General features: G+C 44.3%; 1 protein-coding gene, 1 long non-coding RNA gene and 1 pseudogene across 4 annotated transcripts; 1 reads left to right on the top strand and 2 right to left on the bottom strand.

Moving 5' to 3' along the window:
- Window positions 1–1,467: 1,467 nt before the first annotated feature.
- Window positions 1,468–4,287, top strand: LOC4333413 (subtilisin-like protease SBT1.7). Its single transcript, XM_015776081.3, has one exon. It carries the CDS (start codon window positions 1,514–1,516, stop codon window positions 3,809–3,811), a length of 2,298 nt encoding a protein of 765 aa, XP_015631567.1. The 5' UTR covers window positions 1,468–1,513; the 3' UTR covers window positions 3,812–4,287.
- Window positions 4,288–4,825: 538 nt separating this feature from the next.
- LOC9267425 (protein POLLENLESS 3-LIKE 2-like) lies at window positions 4,826–11,190 on the bottom strand (annotated as a pseudogene).
- A 1,358-nt stretch (window positions 11,191–12,548) lies between these two features.
- LOC136351214 (uncharacterized) lies at window positions 12,549–16,918 on the bottom strand. Of its 3 annotated transcripts, XR_010739960.1 has the most exons (6): window positions 16,624–16,918; window positions 15,558–15,603; window positions 14,730–14,825; window positions 13,148–13,361; window positions 12,809–12,971; window positions 12,549–12,681 (listed from the first exon to the last, which is right to left on the bottom strand). It is a non-coding gene; the product is annotated as an uncharacterized lncRNA (long non-coding RNA). The 3 variants fall into 3 exon arrangements; XR_010739958.1 differs by lacking the exons at window positions 12,549–12,681; window positions 12,809–12,971; window positions 13,148–13,361 and adding an exon at window positions 13,767–14,487; XR_010739959.1 differs by lacking the exons at window positions 12,549–12,681; window positions 12,809–12,971; window positions 13,148–13,361 and adding an exon at window positions 13,767–14,490.
- Window positions 16,919–18,263: the final 1,345 nt, after the last annotated feature.

Here is an 18,263-nt window from a genome sequence, read left to right on the forward strand (position 1 = left end):
ACATAGCTCACGGTCTTGTCAGGTTTTTCTAGTTTCGATAGATTCCATGCTGATTGTTGCAGCTGCTGACTGGATTCTTTCTCTTACCCTGCCTATCACATTATCCAAATCCATCGATTCTGCTAGCTACTGGGAGAAGTCCCACAGGGTTAGTTGCATCATCACGTCAAGCATAGCAGATAAACAATGGTATGATATTGGATTTATCCCTCTGATGATTTTATATCTGCAAATTAAGAGGTCGTTTGAGTAACCTCATGGCTCACCTTTGTGTGCACCTTTCTAAAATCTCCCATTTTCCATCGTTCTTTTGATGTTGCAATTGTCTTTCGTTTCGGGTTATGCGTACATGTGCACGGTTGGTAAGAAACAATTCGGAATGAGCACAAAGAAAAGGGAATAAGGCCATAGCTAGCTAAATAGAAAAATTGGCATGATTGTATGAATTAAAGACGTACACACACCATCATGTACGCATATGTAATTAAGTACACGTATATAAGTACGGCTCCTTAACACAGACCGAAATGGGGGCATAAATCAAAGACAATGAAATTCGATGGTGAAAGCCATATCTGATTAATGAGAGAACAGATTCGCCATGGCCACAAGCACGCATTAGTAACAGGGAACAATTTGGTTCCAGAAGATCATCATTTCGTCCACCTTTTCAGAATCCATTTGCCGACTCAAATTGCCAAGCTTAATTAATTATGCCAAAGAATCATCGCACTATACCATTACCATCAATCATGCAAGGGAGAGAGAAGAGGTGGAATCGAGCGCAACAATATAGTACGATATGCTACATGCGGCCGCATCTGTCAAACTGTCAATGTGTCATTATATTGTGTGTGGGCTTGAAGCAGGAAAGCTACCGAAGCACTGCACAGAGTCACACACCGTCGATCCAGTGGAGACTCAGAAGAGCGAGACACACGATCCACGGCTTAAATCTTATCTTAGCTAAAGCTACGCTTTGGTAACAGCTGAGGCTACTCCGAAATCTGAAGAATCTGCACTGCAGCAGTGCATTGCATATGCTTGGCCATGGAGATGGCCAGGGCCAGGGCCAGGCAGCCCGACAGATTAACAGCACGGGGGGGCCGGGCCATACGTACTGCGTACTCTGAATTTCACGAAAAAGCAAGCAACAGACAGCACAAAAGTCCCAAAGTTAGGGAAGAAAACAAATCCATGTGACCATGCGGTTTCCGCTCTCTTTTATCTCCCTTTCCCTTGGTTTAATTACCCGTAAGCCATCGCTTAACCACACAAACAACAATACTTCGTCTCACATTTCTCTCTTTCTTTTATATTGATTTTCTTGCTCTTTCCGGGCTTAATTAAGCTTGCACGCACCAACCGTCCCTCTTTCGCTCACACTCTTCCTTCCACTCTCCCAATACTCACTCACTCTCTCTAAGTTTTTGTGTATAAATATGTACACGTCGTTGTAGTGGCTCTGTGCTCGCTAGCTTCGTCATCTACCACTGCAATTTACACGACGGCCATGATGAGGCTGCTGCTGGTGGCGGTGGCGGTGGCGATGGCGGCGGTGGTTGTGGCGGCGGAGGAGAGGGCGACGTACATCGTCCACATGGCGAAGTCGGCGATGCCGGCGGAGTACGGGGACGACCACGGCGAGTGGTACGGCGCGTCGCTGCGCTCCGTGTCCGGCGCCGGGAAGATGCTGTACGCGTACGACACCGTGCTCCACGGCTTCTCCGCGCGGCTCACCGCGCGGGAGGCGCGCGACATGGCGGCCATGGACGGGGTGCTCGCCGTCAACCCGGAGGCGAGGTACGAGCTGCACACCACGCGGACGCCGGAGTTCCTGGGGATCGCCGGGAACGACGGGCTGTTCCCGCAGTCCGGCACGGCGGGGGACGTCGTCGTCGGGGTGCTCGACACCGGGGTGTGGCCGGAGAGCAGGAGCTACGACGACGCGGGCCTCGGCGAGGTGCCGTCGTGGTGGAAGGGGGAGTGCATGGCCGGGACGGGGTTCAACTCCTCCGCCTGCAACCGGAAGCTCGTCGGCGCGCGGTTCTTCAACCGTGGGTACGAGGCGGCGATGGGGCCCATGGACACCACCAGGGAGTCGCGCTCCCCGCGCGACGACGACGGACACGGCACGCACACGTCGTCCACGGCCGCCGGCGCCGCCGTCTCCGGCGCCAGCCTGCTGGGGTTCGCGTCCGGCACGGCGCGCGGCATGGCGCCCAGGGCGCGCGTCGCCGTGTACAAGGTGTGCTGGCTCGGCGGCTGCTTCAGCTCCGACATCCTCGCCGGGATGGACGCCGCCGTCGCCGACGGGTGCGGCGTGCTCTCGCTCTCGCTCGGTGGCGGCGCCGCCGACTACGCGCGCGACAGCGTCGCGATCGGCGCGTTCGCGGCGATGGAGCAGAACGTCCTGGTGTCCTGCTCCGCGGGGAACGCCGGGCCCGGCACGTCCACGCTGTCGAACGTGGCGCCATGGATCACCACCGTGGGCGCGGGGACGCTCGACCGCGACTTCCCGGCGTACGTCTCGCTTGGCAACGGCAAGAACTACACCGGCGTCTCCCTCTACGCCGGGAAGGCCCTCCCCTCCACCCCGCTCCCCATCGTCTACGCCGCCAACGCCTCCAACTCCACGGCGGGCAACCTCTGCATGCCAGGGACGCTCACGCCGGAGAAGGTGGCCGGCAAGATCGTCGTCTGCGACCGCGGCGTCAGCGCGCGGGTCCAGAAGGGCTTCGTCGTGCGCGACGCCGGCGGCGCGGGCATGGTGCTCTCCAACACCGCCACCAACGGCGAGGAGCTCGTCGCCGACGCGCACCTCCTCCCCGCCGCGGGCGTGGGCGCGAAGGAAGGCGCCGCAATAAAGGCGTACGTGGCCTCCGACCCGAGCCCCACGGCCACCATCGTGGTCGCCGGGACGCAGGTGGACGTGCGCCCGTCGCCGGTGGTCGCCGCGTTCTCGTCGCGCGGGCCCAACATGCTGACGCCGGAGATCCTGAAGCCGGACATCATCGCGCCGGGGGTGAACATCCTCGCGGCGTGGACCGGCAAGGCTGGGCCGACGGGGATCGCCGCCGACACGCGCCGCGTCGCCTTCAACATCATCTCCGGCACGTCCATGTCGTGCCCGCACGTGAGCGGCCTCGCCGCGCTGCTGAGGAGCGCGCACCCGGAGTGGAGCCCCGCCGCCGTGCGGTCGGCGCTCATGACCACCGCCTACTCCACCTACGCCGGCGCCGGCGACGCCAACCCGCTCCTCGACGCGGCGACCGGCGCGCCCGCCACGCCGTTCGACTACGGCGCCGGCCACGTCGACCCGGCCAGCGCCGTCGACCCGGGACTCGTCTACGACCTCGGCACCGCCGACTACGTCGACTTCCTCTGCGCGCTCAACTACACGTCCACCATGATCGCCGCCGTGGCGCGGAGCAAGAGCTACGGCTGCACGGAGGGCAAGGCCTACTCCGTGTACAACCTCAACTACCCGTCCTTCGCCGTGGCGTACTCGACGGCGAGCAGCCAGGCGGCGGAGAGCTCCGGCGCGGCGGCGACGACGGTGACGCACAGGCGCACGCTCACCAACGTCGGCGCGGCGGGGACGTACAAGGTGAGCGCGGCCGCCATGCCTGGCGTGGCCGTGGCCGTGGAGCCGACCGAGCTGGCGTTCACGTCGGCCGGCGAGAAGAAGAGCTACACGGTGAGCTTCACGGCGAAGTCGCAGCCGTCGGGCACCGCCGGATTCGGCCGCCTCGTCTGGTCGGACGGCAAGCACAGCGTGGCGAGCCCGATGGCATTTACGTGGACATGATGAGCGCCGCCAAGTCAGAGTGGTCACCACACACACACGCACACTACCACGGTTAAAGGGCTGGAGTGTAAAAAAAATATTTGGGTGGATTTGGGAGGGGGTTTAAAAATTTGGTGGTATTTCGAAGTGTTCATAATGCTATTAATCTTAAAGTTTAGATGGTGATTTTTGAGAGTGAATGTTGATGGGAGGTCTTGGGTGATGGGTTGGATGGATGTTGCTTTCTTGGAATCAAATTATTAGAGTTAGGTTGGAATCTTGGGGCTCTTGGCTAGCTAAGATTGGGGCCAGGGCAGGGCTGGACCAGATTGCAACTTTTGCAAGGGCAGCTACACACTTTCACTGTAACAAGAGGAAACTTGTTGGGGGGGGGGGGGGGGGGGCTAAAAAAAAAATGTCCTCAACAAGTTCCCAGCAAAATGTTTCACCTAAATTATTCTTTGTTCAATGGCATTTCCTGGAGTGTTAAAAGGTGATTTTGCTTGTGTGATGATTGTTTTTTTCTTATGGGCTGCTAGTTACTCTCAGCAAAATTACTACACATCTACATCAAATACATCAATGATGTAATGCAGTGGACAGCACGATGTAATGGTGCCTTTGGGGCGAAGCTTTTGTGACGAATTTCAACTCAAGTGGATTGAAACAGGATCCATGCTGTGCGTAATCGCACTAGAAACTCTTTGCTGTTTGTCGCGTCCACGATGTTTTCTTGGCTGTTATTTATTTGAGCTTGTACGACCCATGACGTATGCTTGCATAATATAAAAAGCATGTCATACATGTGTTTGTGTACTCCTATATACATGTATTTTTTTTATACTTATCTGTACTGCATATTTTTTTTCATATTTTGGCCAAGAATCATGAATATATGCATGGATTTGCCCTGAAGAGTACAATCATAGTATCCTAAATCTATTAGATTTTATAATATTATTCTAATACAAAATTGACTATCAAAGTTTTAAAAGGTCTGATAATATATTGTACTACTAAATATAAACACTAAGTAATTATATAAACATTAAATACCCCTATAAATCATTTGTTGTCACGCTTTTCCTTACAACTTAACTTTGTACTCCCTCCGTCCCATAATGAGGTATGTCCAGATTCGTAGTTCTAGAATGGGTCTCATCCCATTCTAGATTGCAACATTACGGGACGGAGGGAGTATATAATTAACGCTCCCACAAGTCAATTTCTCTTCCATATTTCCCTTCAATATCTCGTGCCCTAGTAAATCTCCAACATGGCATCCTACACAGGAAATTTGCCTTAAATATTTCGATTGATCGATATCTCAATCTGTTTACATGAGCTCTTGGTTTCCAGTTTTTTGATATAGAGACATCGTCTCATTGGAATCGGAGCAGATGAACGGCGCCGGTAGGAGGCACGGCCAACACAAGGCCTTCAGCAGTAGTGGCAGCACCAATTTGGCATCCTTAACACCTCAGCTGCGGCGACAAGTGACTACCATCACATTTCATCAAGATATGGATTAGGAAGATACTCGTAGATGTGGTGTGTTTCTCTGATCTTAGCCTTTTGTATTGACGCACTTCCAGCGATCAACGTTGAACGCTTACTAGCTACTCTCTCCGTCCCACAATATAAGGGATTTTGAGTTTTCACTTAAAACGTTTGACCACTCGTCTTATTCATTTTTTTTTGCAAATATAAAAAATGAAAAGTTATGCTTAAAGTACGGTAGATAATAAAGTAAGTCACAAATAAAATAAATAATAATTTTAAAATTTTTTGAATAAGACGAGTTTCAAACGTTACGTAAAAACTTAAAATCTCTTATATTATAGGACGGAGGGAGTAGTAGGTATGAGAAGTTTGAGTCAGCCATAAGAAATCAAAAGAAACAAAGAGGGAAGTGGGGTGATGGAAGAGAAATTGACTTGTGATGAGTGTTTTGTATATATAGAGTTAAGTTGCAGGGGGAAAGTGGAGAAAACAAGTCACTTGCAGGGATACTGGGATCGATTGCTTATTATTTTATAGCCTATCTCTAGAATAAATAAAGTAGAGGACTAATGGGGGATAAGTTTGACACTCGTGTGCGTGCTAGCTCTAGCACATTCTAACACACATGGTTGGAGTGTTTGGTAGGAAAAAAATATACAAATAAATCAGAGGTAAATTCTTTTGGACCTTGTATAGTCGTACTCTTAATTTGAGTCCAAATTTGTCCCATGAATTAAGAAAACTAGCTACAAATTGGGTAGGGAGAGAAACGTCAAGGAAAAACATTGTTCAAACCTTAAAAGAAAATATGTCTGGCTGCAAGACCTTGACCTGCTAATAAACGGCGGCATGACAGTCGACCTCATGGATCAACTCATCACCATATGGAATGTTGTGCAACAGGTTCATTTTGCCGAAGGAAAGGAAGACCAGATAACATGGAAACTCATAAATCACGGTGAATACTTGGCAGCCTCCACCTAAAATGCCCAATTCTTTGGCTCGGTCCAAATAAAGTTCGAGATGCTAATATGGAAGCCATGCATGGGCACTGAAGAAATGCAAGTCCTTTACATGGCTAGTTATGCAAAACAAAGTATGGATATTTGCCTAACAACACCTTTTGCTCGCTATGCCGGCATGAACATGAGACATCCTACTAGGCTACCACCTCCTCGCCAGTTGTAGGAAAGGATATGGAATTATGGAGCATGCTTGCTGCCTGGACAGCATTCAGGTCACTAGACCCGTCATCTTGGAAGACGAGAATGCATGACCGTGCACGAGTGGTGGGAAGGGCCGTCAAATGTGGAAGGAGTGCCTAAGCAAGTGCTAATATTGTCCTTACCTCGTGGGAGATCTAGAAAGAGAGAAGCCAAATAGTTTTCCAACATAAATAACTCTCAACGCTAGCTATCATAGCAAAAATTAAAGAAGAGACAAGAACTTGAACTTGGACACTGGCAGTGGCAAGGTGATTATCCTGGACTACCTTAGGCGCTCATCTCTTCCTTTCTTCTGTAGAAAAGTCTTTATTACCATATGTGTATAAATTTTACTTTATCTTTATTCACCGAAATTGGCGCTAGCTTGTTCGGATAAAAAAAGGCCTTATTAAATAATTTTCATAATTTTAAAACCTGACAAACAATACCATATACTCCGCTACTCTGTCGTATCAACGTCAATAATTTTCATTGGCATGACCCTTATTAAATATTTGGGATCATTTGATATGGACTTAATCAAATGACATCCACAAGAAAAATGTGTTGTTTTTTCCAGCTTTAAACATTAAAAGCAAATGTGAATTCGGGAAGTGTTTGTTGACTGAAAATACTAGCATTATCCTAAATTAAAGCACCATAAAGTATCAATTTGGAAGCACAATATGCAAGAAAGAGTAACTTAACGTGGAAGTAAACAATGAGATGGTGTGGCATTAAAGATGCAGGAAGTCTATACCAATGTCTCAGAGCATGGAAGAAGATAATAAACGAGTCGTCTTAAAGCACAGCCATTCCTAAGATAGAGGGAAAGCAGGAGGGGAGGGAGAGAGAGAGACATCTCTTGATGAACAGACATCTTGGACGCAACTTACCATACAATATATGTACACATCATATTCGTTTTATTAGATGACACATGACTCATGAGACATATTATTGCAATAATTCTTTCAGTACAATCCATATATAATGAGAAGCACAATAGAGACAGAAATTATCCAAGCTAATATTGTACATGCTTTTAAAGCCTGTACAGTGCACCTTAAACGTATGGCAATTTAATTATATTTAATTTTTCTATCACTAGATGCAGTCTATCAGCAATCATGTCTTCCCTAATTAAGTGCATCATTAAACAAGCTGTGTAAGGTAAAGAGAGGCAGGAGCAGAGCAGGCCAGTGAGGCTATGAAAAGAAGGCGAATAAAAGCCGGACCGCTGGTTCAGGTGGTGAGAAAGCAGGCAACCCAAAAAAAAAAGATTAAAACCAATTAATGGCACTGTGACAGTGGTCACTTTAATAAAAGCCTAAAGTGTGCAGCATCCTCGTGACATTTGCCGCTTAAACAACAGAGAGCGATGAGTAAAGAAGACAGAGTCAGAGAGAAAAAAAATAAAGATTTGCTAGTAGAAAGATGGATGGATACGACGAATAAAGCAAAGCAGGGGAAAACAATTGTTCGTCGTCACGATCTTGTGCTTGGAATCGATAGACATGCATGGCCCCGTGATTTTAACAAATAATGCAGGGCTTTGATAGATCCCCAGCTGGACCAGTGTTTGTTGTGCCTTTTGATAGCCTTCTAGAGAGGCCAAGTTCTTTTTAAGATCAGGGGGTTAATTGTTTGTTGGGATGAACCAGAAATGTGGGCGATGGTGTTGTTTAACTATGAACAAAAATCTATTCATTGTATTATTCAGGTTACTAAGAGAAGTCTGAATATTTGCTGTTGAAGTGAAGAAATTACCGCATTACTTTATTCTTCTTTCAAAAAAACTAGTGGTGGACGTGGGCGGTGAATTTCCCCCTACACCCACAAACTCCCTACCGTTTTTAACGATAAAAAAAAAGTGCCTGGGTCAAAGGCTTCACTTATCAGATCAAAGGTATAAACATAAATTAAAGAGATGTATGTATATAAGTGATAGTAAAATGGATTGATGACATTCTACTTTTTTTTTTGCAACACATAGGTAATATGATAGTTAAGGGGAAAAAATTAATGAGAAAAAGTTGTTCCATCGATCGTATATGGTTTTGGTCTAGGCTATATCACGTAGATGCTACATATGGATGCAAAAGCAAAACAAAATTTTATTTTTAAAACAAAAGTATAGGTCGTATATCAGAAACATTTGTATTTTCAACTGTTAAGCTTCACATAATTTACCCCAGCGGCTTTGAGTTTGGAAGAGAGTTAATAATTGTCAAAATGTCAAGCCCACATGCACATATATTCCCACTTTGTTACTAAATCTCTTTCTCCAAAGTCGCAATGAGCATCCACTCAAAGCATGGGGTACAAGTGATGAGAAAAAAAAGGGTGAGGAGATTATGTTTGAAGCATGTGACAAGGGCACGACTTAAGCCATGACATTTAAATTCTAGTACTATATTCACTCACACGCTAATATATATTTTACGAGTATTATAACATTCAGAAATCTATTTGTCGATCACTCAACCTTCGTTAAATGCCTCCTGAACTTTTACAAATGTGGTGTTTACGTGTGGTGGTGACGTGGTATGTATGTACGTCCATATTCAGTTCTATTTAGTAGATGAGAAAAAAAAGGCGAGCAGATTATTTTAATGTAACTCTGTTTTCAACGAACTTTTAAGGTAACACTTTTATGTTGCAAAGAGGCTAATGGTAGAAGAATAGCAAGAGAACTAGACTCAAAAGTATACCTGTAGAGCATTTCGGCCCCATCATAATTTTCAGACTGCATATGAGCCCAGGCAAGGTTACCCAACAACCTTCAAGACAAATAAGAGCATCAGAATGATATGTTTACTGGTTGAATAACAATGTATGAAAGATTTTAAATACCATGCTTTTTCATCCCTGAGAGACAAATAAACTACTCTTCCATGAGATTTAGACAACTTAGTTTTCCACCGGCCAGAAGCTAGCTCCTCATCAACAAATATCAACTTCAATGTCAGCATTTCAATCTGCTCTTTTGTCCTGTCGCATTTCTGGTTTCACATTAAAATGACTAGTATCAGAACAGAAATGGTCACATCTTCATCTAAAATTAACATGTCATCAGTGCAGCAATTTAGATGTGTTTAGGATCTACTGCTATAGACCTACCAAATCACAGAATTTCTTTACAATAGAAAGATTTAGCTCGTAGGTTCTTGGTTTACAGGCCAATATACCTTGTATAGGTCAAGAAGAATATTGTCAAGAGATTTCTAAGCTTCATTTGGGCAACGATCATGAAAGGATCTTATTGCCTCAATAGCCTCTTCAGCTCAATTTGCTTGTTTCAGTACAGTAGCCATATCCTTCAGTGCGCTCTCAATTCGATCACCACTGTTTATAGCCGCCCAGAACAATGGAACTGCCTTGTTTGGGTCCTTTTCAATCACCTGCAGATAAAACAAGACGAGAAAACAAAAACCTCACAGATCTAGCTTATGAAAATTTCTAGATTCAGGATTATTACATGCATTTTCGTTCACAAGACTGAAAGAGCTATAGAAAAAGAAACGCCGTCACTTTGCAAAAATGCAAGTAACATGTACTGAATTATTTAGCATGAATATGTTGAAGCAACACTTAAGGGAAAAATTAATACCCACTACAGTTACTAGTTAGAATAGCATGCATAGTGGCAACCCAAGTAGTGTGGCTGGTGTCTATTCAATCTTTTTTGAGATGGTCTGTTCAATCTTTTGGTACAATAGATTTCTGGTAACAAGGGAACCTAGTCATGAGAACACAACTTCCATGTCACTTTAAGATTTACACTAATACTGGTTTTGTTAAAGAAGCCCAGAAGTAGTTTTGTCTGTTCATGGAAACTACCTTCGTATTCTCTCTTCTGGTTCAATTAAAAGTGTTTTTTTTTTTTTTGAAAACAGAGAAGCAGAGCTTCCCCTTTCCATTACTGGAAACACGTTCAGATTACAGAGTTCTAGAAAGCAGAAACTAAGCAAAATGCTAATAAGCAAGAAAAGCTTCACACCAAAACGATGCCAATCCCATCGCTTTTTGTAAAGTTTTTGCCCCAGGATATCCTAAATTCATTTCAAACATATCATGAATCAATGGAAGATACTGTAAGTCTGTAACTAAAAAAAGCCACAAAATGCTTTTGCCCTTCCTGCTCCCTTACAAACTACTCATTAGCTAAATTAATCTAGCACACACAGTCAACATACTGAGAATGCTTAAGTCACCGAATTTGCAGCCTATCTATCTCCAGAGTAAACGAAATTGCATCGTCCACATGATGGGTTGCTTCCAATTACCTGAGCCTGCTTCGCCCGCACGTAGGGCGAATCCACCGACGACGGCGGCGCCCTAGGTGGCCGGGAACACCCGCCGCTCGTCGGCGGCGTGACGCGGTAGCCGTAACACCCGCCACCGCCGCTCGCTGGGGGCGTCACGTGGGACAAGCACCCGACGCTCACCGGGCGGCGTGGCGCCCGCAGGTGTGCAGGGGCTCCACCTCGGCGCGGCCCCCCTCGGCGACATCCACGGCGGCAGCCGCCTCCCTCCACTCGGCATTGCGGAATTCCGTCAAACACCTGGCACGCACACACCAAAATCCACCAAAACGAACCAGATCAAACATAACCAAATTAACCCCGCATGCGGCGTCCCCCACCTCGATCGAGAAGACGAGAACCCGCCGCCTCCTCCGCCGCGCTGTGCTCGGGCTCGACGCGGATCACGCCGCCGCGGAGTCGAAGCGAGTGGGAGGGTGACGCGAGGACGGAACGGCGGCGCGCGCGGGGAAGGAGGATTTCAAACGGGGAGGTTGGGGCGATGACGTGGACTGGGAGGTGGGCCCCACGGATGCCTACGTGGACGTCGTGTCACGGGTTTCGGATGAAACGGCAGAGTAGGTGCAGGTGCAGCTCATGTGGCTCCTGTGATGTGAGATTGCGTTTGTGTGAACCACGCATACAATGTGTTGCTTCTGGCTTATTATTGATAACTTTGTGTGTGAAAAAACACAAAACAAATGTGCTACTTACTGCATGCATTTTCAAATTGGAATTTCTTAACTTACTGCGTGCATTTCCAAAGTGAAATTTCTTAACTTACTGCGTGCATTTCCAAATTGGAATTTGTTTTTGTTTGAAATTGCTGTGTACATGGTGACTGAATAAGGTGCGAAAGAATCTGACAAATGAGGCACGAAGAAAAGAATCTGCTTTTCCGTTATCTGAAAATATATGTGGGTTGTAGCTTCTGTTGAAGCAAAGACCGGGTTTAATATCCATTATCTAGAGATGCATTTGATAGTGCAATGGTAAAGGATATATGGTTCCAACCCTAAGGTCTCGTGTTCAATTCTCAACACGCTCACAATTTCTTATTAAGTAATTGTTTGGATATATACATGCAATATGTGTTATAATGTACAATATTTTGAAACATATCATATACTAATAATAATGAAAGAGTGAAAAAAGTAGTGATGACCTCATGTTCTATTAAAAATTACTAGTAATATGCCCGTGCTAAACGCTACGGTGCAACTCTATTTTTCTTTAATAATTTTTAAAATTTTCATGTTAGCAAAAAAAAAATATTATATGAACTGTGCATTTGAGTTTTAATTCAATTTATGTCATACATCAAATATATTTCGCGTAAAGTATAATAATATGAAATACCAATTCATGCAGATATATAATGCATATATCTATACCCCATGTTATAATACATAATTATATGATATTAAAGATATATGATAATGTGTATATCTATGCCTTAAGTCATATTGCATAATAATATGATATATAATGCATATATCCAAGACACGCAAAATAATTCACAATAGCATTGATATCAATATTTACTCATCTCACAAGCGTTCTTTTTGTATGTAGCGTGCGTGTGTGTATATATTTGCGTAATTATAATGCCTCACAAGTGGGTGGTAGTTTTTATATAATATAGTGCATTTTCATATTATAATTATTTTTATATTACATGCCCATGCTAATGCTATGAGGTGGTATTTGATAGCTCAAAATGAAAAGGATATAACACCACAATGACTTTAAACTTTTGATATTTTAAAGGCATTACATTTCCACATAGAACGGATGTTATTAAGGTTGAAGAAAAAAACATAAATAGTTACTCCAGTGACAATCACGTGGTACCGTATATGTTTCTCCTGACGTGCTATACAAAATGAAATGATAATTGTCAGCAGGATTCAAATTTTTAATTTATTTTTCTAAAACATGAATGTAAACCATGAATATTGAAATGATCTTTTACAACAAAACTTAAAAGCATGTGTTATTACCCGTCATTGTTCACCAATCCAGAACATCTTTATACACGATATTTCTTGTGCTCCTTCTTGTGGGGTCCACCTTTTTTTTAAGGCTTTGCCAAAATCTTTGTCGTTTTCCTTGACACCCCTCTTGATAATGCAACATAAAGCTGCCCTTGCGAGAATACAGGCTCTAGAAAATAGATACCGACATGTGTTAATTTTATAATATGGTCCCAATGGCCCCATCCTCCTTTTATTCAGCATCAATGCTCGAGACACTAATGTGAAGGGACAATAACAATGCACATTTTAGTGCTCTACATTTCGGACAACTTAATGTTTATTAAAAATTAACTTGCTCTGTACCTCCTCTCGGTGGCGGAGGGAATTTGGGTTGGCTGTGGTGGCGCTTGAGGCGGAGGAGGTGGCAACAACGTGTTGGCGGAGCAGACCGGCGAGGGATGCAATGGAGTTGCGGTGCGGAGATCAGATTGGCGACGATATGCACCAGAATCCGAGCGATGGCGATCTGGCGGCGTGGAGATGGAGATGAGGGGCGAGATCGATCTGGACTGGATCCCTATTGGTAATTGCAAGGTGCAAAATAATAATTAATATTCTAGGGATCAGAGAATCAAGAGAATAATTTAATAATTACTAACTGGAAAATAGCTCAATTTGGAAAATATCTCAATTTGGAGCAGTACATGTACAGCCAAAATAACCCATGCATGGAGTTCCCCTAGTCATTCATGAGTAGTACACAATGCGCAGCTAATATATATAGTTCCAAATGGACCCGTGCTAACGCTACGGTGACATTTAAAATCAAGTAATAAAAAAAGGCGTATCCTCCAACAATCAGGATGACAAGACATGTTAGGACAACCGAAAATTAACCATGACACGTTCCATAATAGTAATCATTCCATAATTCATAATAGATGCACAAGCAATTTAATTTGTAAAACTCTTTTTCACATCGTAAGTGCCCAGATAAAATTAATGTGGCACCAAATGAAAACTATTAAACATAGTTATGAGCCAATGGCATTAAATACACGATTTCCTCCACTGCATTTACACTCCTGTCACTATGTTTAAACTCAGGACTAAAAGAATAACTCAAGAGCAGATTCAACCACGTGAATGATGGGTACAAATAACTCTCCTATCACCAAACACATATTATATTTAAATGTTATAATACACCACAATATGGTTGTGCAGCAAGGTATCTTCTATACTCTCATTACTGAATCTTGATTATTATCTACTGTACAAAACCATGTCAAATATATGAGCAACAGGTTCTGTTGAAGAGCTAATTATTAGTAAACGATACATCTGTGATGGGTCCTCCCTAGTAGCAATATATTGAAGAGGATATTTTTTCGGCCCGTCAGAGATGACTCATCTTTGACGAGTTGTGTTGGCCCGTCACAGATGACCCGTCACTGAAGCCCGGATCCGTAGTAGTGCTATTTGGTTTCCTGCACTTCACACTATCTCAATTCTTATCACAGTACTTGGGAACATCAATCTCCAATTCAGTTTAGTCTTGAAAATAGTTTTGCAGTCGAGTATGTCAGTATTTCTAATATGATGCTGCTCGTAAATTGAACCAATTTCTTAAATTTGCCAAATTCAGATTTCTTAAATTGAACCAAGCCAACCCTGCCCATCTGATTAGGTGGACTTCTCATCTGCTGGAATAGATGTATCAGTTGATCTCAGTTTGGCAGTAACCAAATAAACCAGAAAATGTTGTAAAAAGTACTTAGAGTGAGGATAAGAGCATGTGCACAATAATTCAGATGTTTCTAGCACCACAGAAATACAAATAAACAGTACCAGAGGGACATAATCAAGCACAATTCACATATATTTGAGAGATGAGATATATAACTTCATGGAATTGACACAAGAGAAGGTTTCTTGGACTCACCTTGGAGAGAGCGGATAGTAGGACGATCCTGATGGAGAGCAACACTGATAGGGAAGGTAGAATTTTGCTTTGGTATATATTTAGCTCAGTATCTACCTAAATGAAATGAAACAAAATCAGCGAGGGAGTTTTAAAAATAAAATACCGCTGACCTCCTAAATGCAGTAATCACAGCTACAGCAAAACCAACTTCATTCAGCTTGGATGTTTTCATTAGTAAAATCACAACTCAGACACTACCGCAAAAAAAAGATAAGAACCAATGTTGAAATCCAATCATCAGAAGAACAAAAACGATGGAGTATAGTATAACAGTGGAAGTACAGTAAATATATATGCTTAATTCTCTGATCCCATACTTCCCCTATTGTCACATCAATACCGTACACTTGATGATTTGAAATTCGAATCGTCATATACTGCTATACATGTGGCAAATGTGAAAAAATAACTGAAAGATCAAAAATCTGATTTTGGAGATCTTAACAAATGTAAATTGTCTAAAATACCCTAGAAAGAAAAAGATGCTCCCACAATCACATGGTCACTCATTGAAAGTCACAATCTGATTAGGTGGACTTATAATGTACTGCAATAGATGTATCAGTTGATCTCAGTTTGGCAGAAACCAAATAAATCACAAAATGTTGTAGAAAGTACTTAAAATGAAGATAAGATCATGTCCACAATAATTTAGATGTTTCTAGGACCACACAAATACAAATAAACAGTACCAGAGGCACATAATCAAGCACAGTTCACATATATTTGAGAGATGAGATACATAACTGAATGGAATTGACACAAGAGGAGGTTTCCAGGACTCACCTACGGCCAGCGGGCATGCAGTGGGCAGCAACAGCAAGCCTTTTACCTGCAAGAAGTATTTGAGATGTCAAGGATTTTGTTGCAGGAATCACTATATTGGTAAATACAAGGTGCAAAAGAATAATTAATATCAGAGAATCAAGAGAATAATTAAATAATTAATAACTGGAAAATAAGTACATGTGCAGCTAAAATAACCCATTCATGGAGTACCCTACGCATTCATGAGTTATACACAATGTGCAAGTATCTATAATCGATGGAATAAAGCATATAATAGTTGCTTGAAGTTTATATTATCTATTCACAAGGAACATGATGCTCTGAAATTAAGTTCAGAATCATTTATTCATCAACCTTTGTAAGCTGTTTTCAGAGTTAAGTTCAGAATCATTTATTCTAACTATCATTATAATTTTTCATCTGATTTACAGGAAGAAACTTTTGCCACCTTCATGTAGTTGTTATCCATGTTTTCTTCATGCATATTTTCACCAGATACTGGTTATAATGGGTTGCATGGCTGTTCTTCCGAGATTTCCAACAGTGTGCAGAGCTGATATAACTCAATCATGCATGGTATTATTCCATCCAGACCAATCTGAATTATATTTGTTGAATCGACAACCCAATTGAGACCATATGAATCCTTGCAATGTGGCTTTCTATTGGTAAATTAGAGCTAAAAAACAATATCACTACGATAGGAACGTTTTTTTGGTCAAACTGAACTGAAAAGAATTTGTGGAAAGTCAGAACATAATTGAACTACAAAAATAATATCACTACAACTGTTTTAACCATAATTGTTGCCCTATGATGGAAAGTCAGAACTATTGATATGGCATGTCAGCAAGATTTGTTTTCTTTTCAGCAACAGAGAAACTGTCAAATAAAACTATAAGGAGTCACGGAACATTCGCTCATTTGGAATAATAGATGAATCTGTTACAAAGTAATAATATAGTCTAATATGATACAATCAGATAAGTTTTGTACAGGTTGAATCTCAGTTGATGAGGAGCAGTTGATAATAATATGTTGTTGATGATGTGTTGAGCTATACCGTGAAATGAGATGGCAGTGAGATGGGTGGCGAGCAGGGACAGCGGTCAGGCCATCAGGATCGTGTTGGCGTCCTTATAAGGTCAGGCCATCAGGGTCGACGGTTGGTGAGGCGTTGATCCAGGGTCGTGTCGGCGTCCGGCGTTGATCGGCGTCCGGTCTCCAGGTGGTGCAGCATGATGGCGATGGCGAAGGTAGAGCCGTAGAGGTGCGGGCGCGGCGGCAGGGAGGGATGAGGGCGGTGGCAGGGAACGTTACGGCGGCAGGGGAGGGATGCGGTTCAGAGAGAGAGGAGCGGATCTGGGAGAGCGAGAGACGAGCGGATCTGAGAGGGAGAGAGAGAGAGAGTTGCGTGCTGATTTAGGGTGGTGGGAGGTGGGAGCGATCTCGATCGTTGAATCTCAGCAAGATAATCTCAACCGTTGAGTGATGAATGAAAGAATGAAGGAATGATTGAAACCATTTGTTGAACTATAGGGTAGAAGATCATTCGTCCAGTATTTCTTAAAATAAAATCTTCAATTATATCTTCATAATTAATCATGTCCAAGATATCATTTTCAAGTGCTATTGTTGCAAGCAGCAAGCTATATCACCGCCTCCCCGTTGCCGCGCGTGGAATTGGATCGATGTCTCGGTCTCGGCAGTCGGCGCAGCACGGAATTAGGATCGTCGCGCAGCAGCAGGAGGTACAAATTATGCGATCACACAACCTAATAGTGCCACACCTTGTCTCGGCCTTGTTGGTCCATCTATCTATTGGGTTTGCATTGCAATAGCTGAACAATTGGAAGTGGACATTCATGTTTATATAGGGCCCAAAAAACACAGAGGCCATGTTCGATCGCCTATTGGCACATGGCCATCAATGGGCCTGTTCTTTTTTGCGCTGCTAGGCTGAGTTCGAATCCTTTGAAGGCATGTTTTCTCACCATTTTCCTAGGGAATAAGTTCATATGAGGTCCCTTAACTTGTCAACGAATCCGATTTTCGTCCCTCAGCCGTAAAACCAGATACAACGTATCCCTCAACTATCAAAACCGGTGCAAATTAGGTCTCAGGGCGGTTTTGGCTGACGTGGCGTCCACGTGGCTAATTTGACTCATGTCTTAATCTGACGTGACGTTTAGGTAGCAATTCAATTCGAAAAAATAATAAAACTAGTGGGACCCACATGTCAGTCTCACATAGAAAATAAAAAAAAAATGTGGGACCCGCATGTCAGTCCAACTAACCCTCTTCTTTTTCCTCCTCTCTCTCTCCCCATCTCTCCTCTCTTCATCTCTCCTCTCTCTCTTCTCTGCCGACGGGCGGCGGGGAGACGGGCGGGCGACTAGCGGGGAGAAGGGGCGGCGCCGGCAGCCGATGAGGATATGGCGCTCCGGGACAGGCGGCGACCGGCGGGGAGAATGGGCACGGGGACGGGCAGCGACCGACGGGAGAGAAGGGGCGCCGAGACAGGTGGCGGCCAATGGGGAGGACGACCGACGAGCGGCGGCAGGCGGGGAGAAGGGCGGCGCACCTCACCATCGCGGCCCCCGCCCTCGTTTCCACCGTCTCCACGGCCACGCACCTCGTCGCGTTCGAGCTCCGCCCGCCACGGCCACGCACCAGCAGCTGCAACGCTGTCTCCTCCTCTAC

The sequence above is a fragment of the Oryza sativa genome, chromosome 3 (genome assembly GCF_034140825.1).
Source record: "Oryza sativa Japonica Group chromosome 3, ASM3414082v1".
Taxonomy (NCBI): Eukaryota; Viridiplantae; Streptophyta; class Magnoliopsida; order Poales; family Poaceae; genus Oryza; species Oryza sativa.